General features: G+C 48.7%; 1 protein-coding gene across 1 annotated transcript in view; it reads right to left on the reverse strand.

Annotated features, from left to right (window-relative positions):
• SORL1 (sortilin-related receptor, L(DLR class) A repeats containing) overlaps positions 1 to 15,366 on the reverse strand; it is a 145,385-nt gene that overhangs the window by 24,624 nt on the left and 105,395 nt on the right. The window contains exons 31-35 of the mRNA XM_015421578.1: positions 14,428 to 14,554; positions 12,908 to 13,077; positions 9,034 to 9,146; positions 5,776 to 5,880; positions 2,063 to 2,135 (exon numbers count right to left, since the gene is read on the reverse strand). Of these exons, the coding sequence (XP_015277064.1) occupies positions 2,063 to 2,135; positions 5,776 to 5,880; positions 9,034 to 9,146; positions 12,908 to 13,077; positions 14,428 to 14,554 (588 nt within the window). The remainder of the gene's footprint in view (positions 1 to 2,062; positions 2,136 to 5,775; positions 5,881 to 9,033; positions 9,147 to 12,907; positions 13,078 to 14,427; positions 14,555 to 15,366) is intronic.

Below are 15,366 nucleotides of genomic sequence, written 5' to 3' on the forward strand. Positions count from 1 at the left end.
AAGGGAGTTTGAGCTGGAAAACGACAGCTGGAGATGGTGCACAGATGTTGGGTGTGTGAACGTGGATATAAAGTCTGTTACTGCAGCGTGCCGAAAGCAGACTAAATGGCCCGTCTGAATGCACCCTATAAATGTAGTACACTGCCATTACTTCTCCTGGCTGTGGAGGAATTTTGCTCATATAGGTAAAGGTTCCCTTGCTCGAAAGCCAGTCGAATCCGACTCTAGGGTTGTGGTGCTCATCTCCGTTTCAAAGCCGAAGAGCCAGCGCTGTCCAAAGACGTTTCCGTGGTCATGTGGCCGGCATGACTAAACACCAAGGCGCACGAAGGGAGTTTGAGCTGGAAAACGACAGCTGGGGATGGTGCACAGATGTTGGGTGTGTGAGCGTGGATATAAAGTCTGTTACTGCAGTGTGCCGAAAGCGGACTAAATGGCCCGTCTGAATGCACCCTCTAACTGTAGTACACTGCCATTAATTCTCCTGGCGGTTGAGGAATTTTGCTCATATAAGGGGGGGACAAATGGGGCTTTTACACCGAAGACATGAAGTGATAGGAAAAGTATGCTGATCCTGAAGCTTATACACCAGAACCTTGCATTGGACTCCCCAAAAGCACAGGTACACACAAACCTGGCTAGAGCTGCCTTCTACTCAGTAAGAACCTCGGTCCATCAAGGTCAGTATTGTCTACTCGGACCAGGAGTGACTCTCCAGGCTCTCAGGCAGAGGTCTTTCACACAACCTACTCCCTGATCCTTTCAACCGGAGATGCCGGGGACTGAACTCTGGATCTTTTGCATGCAAGACAGATGCTCTGCCGCTGAGCCACAGCCCTCATCTCCCTATATTCACTGGGGTGCGGGTTGCGACATTCTGCACTAGTTTTGTGGATGAATTTCAAGTTGGGAGGGGACTTATCATATGAACTCCTGTACACAAAAATCTCATCCCAGTTCTAAGTCAGGCTAAAATTTAAAGGGGCTGTTGAGTTGCAACCGACTAACGGTCTGATTTCCCACAAGCTGCTGCTCCGCACTCGTTCCTCCATTTGCCCCGAACGTACGTGTCAATTTCACACCATGTGCCGCGCGGCCGCATTTTGCCCCGCAGCTTCGCCCTATTTCCCCCACCTCTACTTAATCCTCAAAAAACAGAACTGAGTAGACGAGGGGGAAATCGGGCGAAGCTGCGGGGCAAAATGCGGCCGCACAGCACATGGTGTGAAATTGACAAGTATGATCGGGGCAAAGGGAAGAGCAAGCGCGGAGCAGCAGGTTATGGGAAATCAGTCCTACTGTCAGGGCTACTGTTTCTTTCTATTGTTGCTGGAGAAAAGTCGTTCGCCACTGCTTTCCTCTGCACAGCGACCCCAGCCTGCCGAGGTGTTCTCCCATACAAGTATTAACTATGGCCAACCCTGCTTAGCTTCCAAGATCTGATGAAAACGGGCTAGTCTGGGCTAAGAACCCTTAAAACCTGGAAGCAACTCAAAATAGGGATTTCATTTCCCCTGCTCCACCCCATTCTGGCAACTCAACCCCAGACCCTCTCCAGCAAGAGATTTTTTTATGCTGGTGAAAGAAGTGGGAGTCACCAGCAGCAAGGAAGGTGGGTTAAGACACAGGCTCCTCCAACCCTCTTGCAATCACAGCTTCAAGACCTTTTCCAAGACTTTAATTTCTTCCCGATTCAAGCAATCGGGGCAGGACGCAGGCGGGCACCATTGTGCACAGACCTAGCTCCTGCCATTCAGTCTTTGTGGCATTAATTGTTTCACCTTTTTAACGACATAAATTGCTTTTGAACAGTAGCGTTCTAATGCAATAAATCTTCACACAAATGTTGCTCTGGCAGCATAGATGGTTTCGTAACTGGGGCAATGTTCCCCGGGGAACTTGACGAACATCCCAAAAGCAGCCAAAAAGTTCATCAGTATTAAAAACAACAAAGGTGAGCGATACGTGAATCTGTTATTAATGCTCCACTTTATGGATTTTGGGGTTGGTGCTTTCTCGCATTTAAGCAGACGCAACAAAAGGAATTAATGACTGGTTTTACCTTTGCCTCTTACAGTTTGTATAGATTTGGAATCGCTCCAGTTTCCCACTCCCCGGCTAGTTACTGCAGCAACCTTTTCAAATTAGAAGAGAAGAACAATGTCAAAATGGCTTTTTAAATGAAAATGAAGTGGGTTTAAAAGGGGATGGCTGGCAAAGGGCATGGAAAGCTTCATCAGTTTACAGGAGAATACAGTCTGATCATGGACAGACCTCTGGTTTATACAGAAGCCTGATTCAATATGGCTTCTCTTATGTTCCTAAATAAGGACGCTGCTGCTGCTGCAACCTTGTGATATCACCATGGCAAACTGGCCATAATAACAAATCCAAAGTAGTTCAGGAACAGAGAGTGATAACAATATGAAAGAGAAGTTCAAAAGTGCAACATTTTTTAAAAAGCTCTTACCAAGTGAAGATAGAACAGAGTTCTGACTAGACATGTTCAAACATTAAACAGTCAATGCTTTACAGGGTGACTCTGCCGATACTGTGCATTCTCAGTTACACGTGACAACATTTTAGGTAAAGGTTTCCCTTGCTCGAAAGCCAGTCGAATCCTACTCTAGGGGTGTGGTGCTCATCTCTGTTTCAAAGCCGAAGAGCCAGCGCCGTCCGAAGACGTTTCCGTGGTCATGTGGCCGGCATAACTAGACACCAAGGCGCACAGAACACTGTTACCTTCCCACTGAAGCGATATCTATTTATCTACTTGCAATTTCTTGCTTTCGAACTGCTAGGTTGGCAGGAGCTGGGACCAGAGACGAGAGCTCACTCCGTCACGCGGCACTCGGGTCTCGAACTGCCGAGCTACCGACCTTTTGGTCTACAGTTCAGCATCTTAAACACTGAGCCACTGCAGCCCCATTTAATAGCAACATTTTAATAGCATGCAAAGGAGAAGTCAAAATAAATTAGATCTTGATAAAATTTATTTTGGGGGAAGGATATCATTATATGTTAGACAGGAGACTACTGGGAACCGAAGATCAACAAATTTTTCCTGACTACGTTCCATTTGAGCACTAGAACTGAATGCATAAAGTTTATCCAGCAGAATCCCAAAGCCGAACTCTCCAAGCTTATATGGAGGGCAGTGAGTTGTTTTTCCAGTGTGCAGCTAATGCCAATCTGGGTGTTACTAATAATATAGCAATTCTTTCATTTGTGATTTGTTTGTTGGATAATTTGGGAATATAAATAACAACCTCGGGGAAGTTTCCCAAGCAGTTTACTTACTGATGCCTGTGCCAGGTTTTCTGCCTGTGGCTTGGAGGAGACTGAAAGTCTCAAACATGTTCTCCTGTATTGTATTTGTGCTGTTTTTCTACAACCTCTTTATCAAAGCCAAGTAGGGCAATCTGATGACTATAAGATCGTTTCATTATTATCTTCCCATAATTCTGAGACCACTGAATCGGTAGCTAAATTTGTCTGTTGTGCCTCTCAGAGGAGAATATTGTTTCAGATGCAGGGGTAAAGGACGTTTGGTGTCGTGGTTCAGTGTGCGGACTCTAATCTGGGAGAACCGGGTTTGATTCCCCACTCCTCCACTTGCACTTGGCTGGATGACCTTGGGCAAGCCATAGTTCTGACAAGAGCCGTCCTTGAAAAAGAGCAGTTTCTGTCAAGAGCTCTCTGAGCCCCACCCACCTCACAGGGTGTCTGTTGCGGGGAGGGGAAGGGAAAGGAGTTTCTAAGCCGCTCTGAGACTCCTTCGGGTAGTGAAGGGCAGGGTATAAATCCAATCTCCTCCTCCTCCTCTTCCCTACTGCCGGTGTTTGTTCTGTTGATATGCCAACAAAGGTTCTGACTGATTGATTGACTAGAAGCCCTAATGGCACAGTGGAGTAGAGCCTGGTCTACAAGTAGGGTTGCCATCTCTGGGTTAGGGAATTCCTGGAGATTTGGGGGTGGAGCCTGGGGACGGGCGGGGATTGGGTAGGGGATAAATGCCCACCCTCCACAGCATCCCACCTAATCTCTGTAGCGTGGAGATCAGTTGTGATCCCAGAGAGGACCTCCAGTTCCTACCTGGAGACTCAAGGACAATGTGGTAAGGAAACCTAGGAAGCCAGGCGATAACTAGAAAAATTGTATAATTTTTAGACTCAGGGCTTTTTTTGTAGAAAAAGCCCAGCAGGAACTCATTAGCATAATAGGCCACACCCAACAGCAGAAACGCATTAGCCTATTAGGCCACACCCCTGACAGTACAGCTCATTAGCATATTAGGCCACACCCCGTGCTTTCCCTTGACTCGCCTGGGCGCCCCAGGCTGCAGGGAGCCTGGGCAAGCCGGCCCTTGGACAGGCTGGGGAAGGCACGGGGAGGCATTTAAATGCCTCCCTGATCCTTTCAGGGGGCCCCTGGCCCGCCCGTCTCAGAGTCGCCGGGGGGGGGGGGTTGCTCTCTAGGCCTTCCCTCTGTAGCCACGCATGCAGAGGTTTTGGCTGTAGTGGGCGTGGTCAACCCTGAAGCCAGCCGGAACTCCGTTCCTGTGCGTTCCTGCCCAATAATAGCCCTGTTTATATTTATGAATTATGTCTTTTAAACAGTCTTTTGTAGGACCGGCAATAAGCATCAACAGAACTACAAACGAAAGCTTCCCCCACCACCCTTCCCCTTTCGGAAGACTTTGTGCAAGTAGAAGTGGGCTTGTAATTCTGGAAACTCCCGTTGGGGCTTGACTTATAAAATGCTGGTGCAAAACTGACTGGTAGTTGTTAAACTGAATGAATATATGCACCCGACAAGGATGCTATAATAGCGCACTATGCACTCGATAGAATGATAGTTATAAATAGAAAACGTTAATTTACAAAAGTTTCTTGCAGTGTACATTTATTGGTTACTTGACTCTCCTGACACAGCAGCTCGGGGTTGCTACATACCCCTGGAGGCTGGCAACCCTATTTACAATGTCACGGTTTGGGCTCTGTCACGGGCAAATGTCTTTCCCGTTGACTCTCCCAAGCCTTAATACTGAGGTTCGGCATGCATGGGCACAGCCTTCTGCTCATTCACACTACTCCATTTATTTCAGTGACTGCAAAGGACCGCCTGAGTAGCCCCAGCACGGACCCCGCCCGGCTTGGGCTCTTTTTGTAGCAGGTACTCATTTGCATATTAAGCGACACACCCCTAATGTAGCCAATCCTCCAAGAGCTTACAGTAGCTCCTGTAAGAAGAGCTCTGTAAGCTCTTGGAGGATTGGCTACATTAGGGGGTGTGGCCTAATATGCAAAGGAGTTCCTGCTACAAAAAGAGCCCAAGCCACTGTGGGTGAGGAATTTAGAGCCCTTGTACTTGACGCTGAACTGCGGACTGGAAGGTCGGTAGCTTGGCGGTTCAAGACCCGAGTGCCGCGGGACAGAGTGAGCTCCCATCTCTGGCCCCAGCTCCTGCCAACCTAGCAGTTTGAAAGCAAGAAACTGCAAGTAGATAAATAGCTGCCGCTTCGGTGGGAAGGTAACAGTGTTCCATGTGCCTCGGCGTCTAGTCATGCTGGCCACGTGACCATGGAGATGTCTTCGGACAGCGCTGGCTCTTCGGCTTGGAAACGGAGATGAGCACCGCCCCCTAGAGTCGGATTCGACTGGCTTTCAAGCAAGGTAAACCTTTACCTTACTTGCATAATGAAACTGCTGGACAAGGGGAGGGAGAGGACTGCTACGTTCACAAGAAAGTGATCTAAAAATAAAGTGTACTCACTCTGAAAGTGTACAACGTGTTGACCTCTAGCCTCTCAATTTCCGAATAGTTGGTGGGGGCTCTCACAGACGACCATTCCTTGGATCCGGCTCTGCTGTACTCCACCTAACGGGACAGAAAAGAAGTCGTCCCAAGGTCACTACTAGAGTCAGGGGTCATTTCCTGCAGGAGCGCACAGGAGCAGAGCTCCGGCAGTAAAGAGCCCAGGGGGCGGGCACATGCAACAAACTCTGCCCCCTGCTCCCAGCAGCCCTCAGTCAGAGCAAGAAGCAGCCAGGTAAGTTGCAGAGCCCCCCCCCCAGCCCCTCAGTCCAAAACAGTCCAGTGGCACCTTTAAGACCAAGTTTTATTCAGGTACAAGCTCTCCCTCCTCTGCGTGGACAGATCTACACATCACCCCCCAATAGGTAGCAATCCAAAACAGTCCAGTGGAGCCTGAGCGGTGGGTGTTGCCTTCTGACACACTTCCAGTGATGCCAGGGGGTGTGGCATATGCAAGTACATTATGCTAATGAGTTACACTAATGAGCTCCTGCACCTCTTTTCCTACGAAATGACCCCTGACTAGAGTGAAAGTCATTTAAACAGCTGGTGGCTGTGGAAAGTGGCCTCAAGTTGCAGCAGACTTATGGCAACACCACAGGGTTTTGAAGGCAAGGGGAATTCAGAGGTGGTGTGTGCCATCGCCTGCCTCTGCGTAGCAAAACCCAACATTTCTTTCGTGGTCTCCCATCCAAATACTGACCAGGGCCGACCCTGCTTAGCTTCCAAGCTCTGATAAGATCAGCCTATTCCAGGCCACCTAGCTACTAAGACCCTCCAAAGAGGAAAGAGAAGACCTCTGCCAGCCAGGCAAATGCATGGGGAAATGCATAGGCCAGGCAGATGCCCACCTCTTTGGCATCTGAGCTAAACAAGCTAAGGAAGAAGAAATAAACTGTTGTCTCTATCTCAATAAAGAAGGACATAATAGGGGAGGGGGGCTCTCCAGTGTGTGAAGGAAGATGCCTGGTTAACAGATTTTCTTTGTCCACGTCTGCCAGAATCAGAGAGAATGGCAAAATATGATATTTTACGTGTAAATTGTCATTTTAATAATAATAATCATCATCATCATCATCATCTTTCAATTTATTGATCACTCAATCCTTGCAGAGCTGCTGGCTCTGAGCGATTTACAGTTACTCATTTCACAAGGGACTAACGATGCTTTATAGTGGTAAGGGAGGACAACACATATAATCTTTACATAGCACACGTTTTGCAGCCGACGGGGATTTGTTCAGTTGCAACTCAGACGTGATCCGGACGGCATTTTTCCCACTCGGCTTGGCTTGGCTGGATGACGTCAGCTCTTCCTCTCCAGGACTCTTCGGGTCGCAGCTCCATACTGCCACCGCCTGGCCGGAATGGCCCATTACAGGCTTCTTGATGCCGAAGAGCTCTTCTAGGCTTTTGATCTTGCGAGCCGAACCTTCCGTTCACCGGCTAACACCTCCCCCACGGCGAGGTTTTTAATGTGCCCACCCTCTCTAAGGAGTGGTACCCATTTTATCTACTCGCCGAAGCTTTCAAATCACTGGGTGGACAGCGAGCTGGGGACAAGGCTGGTAGCTCACACCAGCGCGGGGCTAGAACTGACAGCAGTCCTGTTCAGCTCAGATGTTACTTGTAACCAGAGGATAAATCCCCTGTGCCACCGCTCCATTAATAGTGTTTTAATTGTATTATTTAACTGTGGTACACCACCCTGAGCCCATGTGGGGAGGGCGGTATATAAATCTAATAAAATAAATAAATTACATAAATAAAACATGTATGCCTTTCAAGACTTAGGTCTCTGGCCTGATGGAGTGAGGACTCCCCGTACCCCCTCTTGTACTAGATCTGAGGCACAAGTGCCCCATGGTCAGGTTACAAACTGCACTGAAAACATATGAAAGGGAGAGACCGGAGATGAAAGGCAGCCAGGAGAGGTTGTGACGCCTTACGTGGAGTGTGTGGCAAGAATTGGGTGAAGCCGTGGAATATAGGTTTATCGGTGGCCACGAGTGCTAAATGTAACCTCCATATTGAGAGAGGGGGATCTTCACCCCCGACGGAAGAGCCCCCTTAGTCGGAGGAAGGCTCGGGACGTTGCTGAGCGGAGTGGCAGGATCCATCCCAGGGGGTTCGCCGGACGAACACTTGTCGGGGATGCTTTAGGCTGATCCTGAGCAGGGGGTTGAGCCCAGATGGCCTGTATGGCCCATTTCCAACTCTATGATTCTAAGCACCAGCGGCTGAGGGTCAGCAGCACAGGATGGGTAGCACCATCTCTAATTGCCTTTTAGTTTCCTAAGGGCAACAATTCTAGTTGTTTTGCGACCCGCAGTCTCCACTGAAACACCTCACAGACTGGGGGAAATTGTGGGAGGGTGGGTGTATCCATGGTCCCCACCATGAAAGCTACAATTAGTTTCCCAAGAAAGCTGCAAGACCTCAGGCTTTGGCCACCCCTTGATGCCTTTCTTTTCATTAAAGAGCCAGGCCATGCTGTTTCCATATAAGCAAGGGTCATTTCCTGCAGGAGCGCACAGGAGCGGAGCTCCGGCAGTAAGGAGTCCAGGGGGCAGGCACACGCAACAAGCCCCGCCCCCTGCTCCCAGAAGCCCTCAGTCGGGCCACAAAGAGCAAGAAGCAGCCAGGTAAGTTGCAGAGGCCCCTCCGGCCCACCTTCAGGTACAAGCTCTCCCTCCTCTGTGAGGGCAGATCTGCCCGTTCCCCCCCCACCAATACCTAGCAATCCAAAACAGTCCAGTGGAGGCTGAGCGGTGGGTGTTGCCTTCTGACACACTTCCAGTCAAGGTGTGTGGCATATGCAAATAAGTTATGCTAATAAGGTATGCTAATGAGCTCCTGCACCTCTTTTTCTACGAAATGACCCCTGCATATAAGTAAGCCATTTCTGCCCACACCGCCCCCCTACTAAACCACTGTGGGCTAATTTCCCCAGGGTGCACCAAACTGCCCAACTTATTCGTTTACCGAAATATTTGCGACCCACCTTTCTCCCCATCAGTTAGTAGCTCAAGGCGGCTGGGAAGGGCATGTACCTTCCACCAAGACCTACACTGCACTTTGAGACCAAAAGAGGAACACATAACCCACCACGAGGGCACAGATCTGTGCTTCGCAGCAACACTATAATAACCTCCTCTGCATCTGCGGAGGTATCCCCCTTGGGATGGTATCAGAAAGCAGCTTAGTGATACCTACGACGTATTCTCTTATCAGGCCATGGGTGTTCGCTGGAGGAGCCCACTGGCAGATCACGACATCTTCGGCTTCCCTCTTTGGCGACAGTTGCAGATGCTGGGGAGGATCCGGCACTGGCCAAAAGAGAAAGAATTTCGGGGAGAGAAAGGCAGGGTTAGCAGCTGTCATGATCGCTGTACGCCTCTGGAGATCTGTGCAGGACTGGGCCTAGTGAGGCCTAAGAGACCTGCCTGGGAGTGGGAAGCAGACAGCCTACAATCCCTACAAGGCTTTGCGCCAGCGGTAACCAATGGGGGTCAAGGAATTCTCTGAGGAGATGGTTTATACACTTGGTGGTCAGTTAAACTGTGGTTCTTTTCCTCTCTGCGGTCTGTTGCCTCTCACAGAGCTAAGCTGAGGAGACTGGTCTGGGAGAAAGATCCCTCACTGGGAGAAGCCTGGCATGAGAGAGCTGTAGGGCTTGAGTAGTAACCATTAAGGAGTAATAATAGGTAGCTGCGTAAGCTTTGTGTTTCTTTTGGCCTTTCAACACTGTTATGTATTTTAAAGTCTCTTGTCTTGTTTTTCCCCTGCCCAGTACTGTAATAATAAACCCTTTTTGTTCAACTGTTTCTCTGCCTGGTCTTCACGCTTATGTTTCTCGGCTACAAAGGGGCAATTTGAAGGGGCTTGCGAAGGTACCCTGGGCCTTCTCAAGGGACCTAAGTCCAGGGTGGTGGCGGCGGAAGGTGGCAACCCGCTGGGGTCATGACAGCAGCAAATTAGTCTCAGACCCTTGCTTGTCAGGAAGTGGAGGCGGCTATAGGGAAGTAGGGTAGAGCACTGCGGGAAGCCACTAGTAGGGGAGGGAGGGAAGGGAAACATGGGTATTTGTCAAGTGAAAGTAAATGTTAAATGTGTTATTATATCCAAAAATAAAACGTTTTTGGAAAAGAAAAAAAAAAAAGGAAGTGGAGGCGGCTATAAGCTTCAGGAGGAGCTTCAGGAGGAGATTGGAGAAGACAGCTTCAGGAGGAGATTGGAGAACCATCTGGAGCAGAGGTCCATCAGTGGCTATTAGCCACAAGGTATAGATCATGGGTGGCAAACATAAGGCCCGGGGGCCAGAACAGGCCCGCCCAGGGCTCTTATGCGGCCTGCGAGCAACTAGTGCAGAGGAGGGAAGAGGAGACTGTTCGCGGGGGGGGGGGGGGGGAGTGGGTAGAGCCACTCCGATTGTGGCTTCAGCATGGCAGAACAGTATCTCCGGTACCTGGTATTACATTTTATGGTACACGTGGTCCGGCCCGACAAAGTGACATTTATGTCAGATCTGGCCCTCGTAACAAATGAGTTCGACACCCCTGGTATACATGGAGCACTATGTCTGGGGCAGGGATGCTCTATATTCTTAGTGTTTGGGGGGCAACAGTGGGAGGGCTTCTGGAGTTCTGGACCTGCTGGTGGACCTCCTGATGGCATCTGGGCTTTGGCCACTGTGTGACACAGAGCGTTGGACTGGATGGGCCACTGGCCGGATCCAATATGGCTTCTCTTATGTTCTTATCACTGAAGGAACAAGAAATGCAGGTTCCTGACAACCTTTATGCCAATGTGGGGTACATTGCCTTTTCTCTAAGGTGTTCAGGCATACATGGCTCTCCCCTTCTCCCTTTTTTTCTGCGCTAAAAGAGAGTGCCAAGGACATTTTCTGGACTAAAAGAGAGACCAAGGTCGTTCAGTTAGCTTTATAAGTGAGCAGGGTCTTGAACACAGCTCCCCTTGCTCCTAGCCCAGCACTCAAACCAGTACAGGGCTTAACTGGGGGAGGGGGGAGCTTACTTCTGACTTCACTCCGTCAGTTTGAACTGAGCGTTAAATTGCATGGCTATTTACTAATAGTGGCATCTATGGATTTACTGCCTTTGACTTTCCCTGCCTAGGCTATCCAACAAGAATAGTGTGTGCCAGGGGTCGTTTCGTAGAAAAAAAGCTAGGGGAACTCATTAGCATAACTCATTAGCATATGCCACACCCCCTGACATCACCGGAAGTGTGTCATAAGGCCACACCCCCTGACATCACTGGAAGTGTGTCATAAGGCCACACACCCCGCCCCCAAATGAGGGCCGGAAGCGGGGCGGCCGGAAGCGGGGGTGGGGCTTCATCATGTGCCCCGCCCCCATACCTCACCCGGGGCAACTGCGATCCCCCGCAATCCCCCCCGAAATGACCTCTGGTGTGTGCACTGAACATTAAACAACACAAATATCAGCTATTTCTCCCACCCCGGGGATGTTTTAACACTTGCTTCCTTCATTGGGGTTAAGGTAAGAGCTTTTAGAAGATTCTTTGAGCATTCTTTTGTCCTTTGCTGGATTCATTTTATGCTCAGTTCTACATCTTCCCTATATATGTATCTGCATACAAATTTATTTCCTGGAACAGATAATCCTGCAGCAGTTTGGCCTTCGAATTTTCCATTCATTGCATCTGTAATCCAGTTGCTTCTGATGTATCCAAAACAACACCATGGACTGGCAAAGACCATTCGAGGATATCACATGATATACTGCTTCTAGATTCAAGACAATACACACCATGTCCAGGTCGAGGTTTTTAAATTGCAGAGACCAAAAGAAAGTGTGCGGTTATACCAGCTATGATTACCAAGTGAAGAAGACGTTCATTAGCTAAGAGTGCGCAAAATCTGAGATGCTTTCATTATGACAGCCTGTGAAATTACAAACTCTAACTGGATTTCTCATCATATGCTATCAGATCTTCCACATTTTTTTATCTCTTCATTTATGTTATTTACAATTTTATGGGAAAAGTGCAGAAAAGGGCAACTAGAATGATAAAACGGTTGGAACACTTTCCCTATGAAGAAAGGTTAAAGCGCTTGGGGCTCTTTAGCTTGGAGAAATGATGGCTGAGGGGTGACATGATCAAGGTTTACAAGGTTATGCGTGGGATAGAGCAGGTTGAGAAAGAGGTACTTTTCTCCCTTTCTCACAATACAAGAACTTGTGGGCACTCCATGAAATTGCTAAGCAGTCGGGTTAGAATGGATAAAAGGAAGTACTTCTTCACCCAAAGAGTGATTAACACATGGAATTCACTGCCACAGGAGGTGGTGGTGGCTACAAGCATGGACGGCTTCAAGAGGGAATTAGATGAACATATGGAGCAGAGGTCCATCAGTGGCTATTAGCCACAAGGTATAGAGAGGAACTCTCGGTCTGGGGCAAGGAATGCTCTGTATTCTTGGTGCTGGGGGGGGGGGGGAAGAGTGGGAGGGCTTCTAGTGTCCTGGCCCCACTGGTGGACCTCCTGATGGCACCTGGTATTTTTGGCCACTGTGTGACAGAGTGTTGGACTGGATGGGCCATTGGTCTGATCCAACATCGGCTTCTCTTATGTTCTTATGTACACTCCGCCTTTTTCACTTGGACTCAAGGTAGATTACACAGAGTGGGTCAATAGAATCCACGGGATGGGACATCAAATGAACAATGCAATAGGATTGGGGTTTTAGAAACAGCCAGATGTCTAAATTGTTTAACAACTGTGATGTACTTTTAATATTTTGTATTGTTTTATTGTTTTATTTGGCGATATGCCTTGTTTGCCGCCCTGAGCCTTCGGGGAGGGCGGGATAGAAATGTAAATAATAAATAAATAAATAAAAAATAAAATAAAAACAGAACTGAAGCAAAAAATAAGTATTAATTTGACACATCAAATGACGCAGAATTCCATACTGGGATCCTGGCTTCAGTTAGCTGTACACAGTAGTATAGACCACAGATCCTTTCCAAGTAACTTTGTAGATCATTTAGTACAGTGCAACTCTATCGCCTGAGTAGGAAAAAAAAGATTTGCGACTCACATCCTTCTGGGGTCCGCAGGGTGATGATGTCATTAGTGTTGTACCCCTTGGTCAGACACTGGACCTGAACTTTGATTTGATACGTGCAGTCCGGTTTCAGGACCCTCAAGATGCTGCTGGTTTTGTTGCTGTGCGTCTCCAACGATTTCCACACACTCTCTCCGACCATTCTGGGTTTAGGAATTCAAAAAAAACAAGAACAAGGCTCTGCAATTTGGACTAGATGACCTTGGAGGTCCCTTCTAACTCTACGATTCTATGAATATCGTAGCAGTATTGCCTACTCTGGCTGGCAGCAGCTGTTCAGGGTCGCAGGTGAAGGTCTTTCACATCACCTACGACCTGAACCTTTTAACCAGAGATGTTGGAGACTGAACCTGGGACTTTCTGCTGTCCAGGATCACAGGTGAAGGTCTTTCACATCACCTACGACCTGAACCTTTTAACCAGAGATGTTGGAGACTGAACCTGGGACTTTCTGCTGTCCAGGATCACAGGTGAAGGTCTTTCACATCACCTACGACCTGAACCTTTTAACCAGAGATGTTGGAGACTGAACCTGGGACTTTCTGCTGTCCAGGATCACAGGTGAAGGTCTTTCACATCACCTACGACCTGAACCTTTTAACCAGAGATGTTGGAGACTGAACCTGGGAGCCCCCCCCCGCCCCGGGGGGGGGGGGGGGGGGGGGGGGGGGGGGAACCGGCGGATGGGGCCTGAAGGCCCCATTCGCCGTTGTGGAGTGGGCCGGGGGGGATGGAGGTTGCGGACCCTACCTGCTCTGGTGGCTGCACTGAATGCTGGCCGTGATTGAAGACGACGCTGGCCGCGATGACTGGCTCCCTCCCCTCCCACCCACCCAGCCAATGGCAGGCCAGGTTCGCCGAGGGAGCCAGTCATCGGAGGCAGCGTTTTCTGAGTGACAAATTTTCTGCCCATACACTAACGGGGCGCATTTTAGAATTTTGGCACCGACTACTCAATTATAATAAGGGAGAGATATATACAATCAAACATATACAAAATATGAAATATAGACCAGAAAACAATTGTTCCAAAGTTTAACCACTGGGCAAAAATACAAATGAAACCTCCAGTGCAATCACATGTCCAGTAGTTAACTGAAGGAATATTTCATTGGGAGCATTTGGCTATACAATCTCAGGAGAATATATAGTTGACCAGAGAGAAGTACTACTGGACATGTAATTGCATCTTCAGTTAGAGAGTCTGGCAGGAGGTGATGTGAAAGAATTCTCTATAAGACCCTGGAGAGCCGCTGCCAGTCTGAGTAGACTATATTAACTTTGATGGACCAAGGGTCTGATTAAGTATAAAGTAGCTTCATATGTTCACATGTGCGTACTCTGCAATTTGCCACATACACTGATGATGCCATGGTAAATAATACTGACATCTGCCACTCAGTAGTTGTTCTAAACATTCAGCCTGAGTTTAGATACAAGATCGGTCCTGGCAGAAACCCGGGCGGCTGGAGTGCTAAAACTGGCCAGGCTACCTGTAATGGATATTGTAGACACAGGATCCAACTGGCATCTTTTTCGGCCGCATCCAGGTTAGAGTGATGTCCCCCGAGAAGTCGGCCGTCCACTGGAGGTTCTGCACTTTATAGACTAAGGTATCATCTAGGGAACAGAATACAAAGAAAAAAACCCCTATTAATTTGGGGAGCAGGTTGGAAACACAAACCACAGTTGCAAAAATGCACAGTGCAGTCAAAGCCAACCAAAGGCCGCGACAGCAGTTCCACATAACAACTCTGACGTTAAGTCACCCGGCATGTCTGAAATGCTCAGTCTCTGTTTCAACCTACTTTGAACTCATACTCTGAAAATCTTGTTGGTCTCTAAAGCGCTACTGGACTTGAATCTGGCTGTTTCGCTGAAGACTCACACGGCTACCCTCTGAAGCCCAAAAAGCTTGTCGATCTCCAAGACACAAACTGGACTTGAATCTAGCTCTTCCCTTTAATTCACTCTCAGTCTGGTGTAGTGGTTAAGTGCGCGGACTCTAATCTGGGAGAACCGGGTCTGATTCCCCACTCCTCCACTTGCACCTGGCTGGATGACCTTGGGCAAGTCATAATTCCAGCACAGCTGTTCTTGAAAAAGAGCAGTTTCTGTCAAGAGCTCTCTCAGCCCCACCTACCTCACAGGGTGTCTGTTGTGGGGAGGGGAAGGGAAAGGAGTTTGTAAGCCACTCTGAGACACCTTTGGGTAGTGAAGGGCGGGGTATAAAGAGAAGAAGAGAAGAGAAGAGATTGGATTTATACCCCGCCCTTCACTTGGAGTCTCAGAGCGGCTTACAAACTCCTTTTCCCTTCCCCTCCCCACAGCAGACCCCCTGTGAGGTGGGTGGGGCTGAGAGCTCTGACACAAACTGCTCTTTTTCAAGGACAGCTGTGCCAGAGCTTGTGACTGACCCAAGGTCACATCAG

Source organism: Gekko japonicus, unplaced genomic scaffold (genome assembly GCF_001447785.1).
Source record: "Gekko japonicus isolate JY-2015 unplaced genomic scaffold, Gekko_japonicus_V1.1 scaffold1542, whole genome shotgun sequence".
In the NCBI taxonomy this organism is placed as follows: Eukaryota; Metazoa; Chordata; class Lepidosauria; order Squamata; family Gekkonidae; genus Gekko; species Gekko japonicus.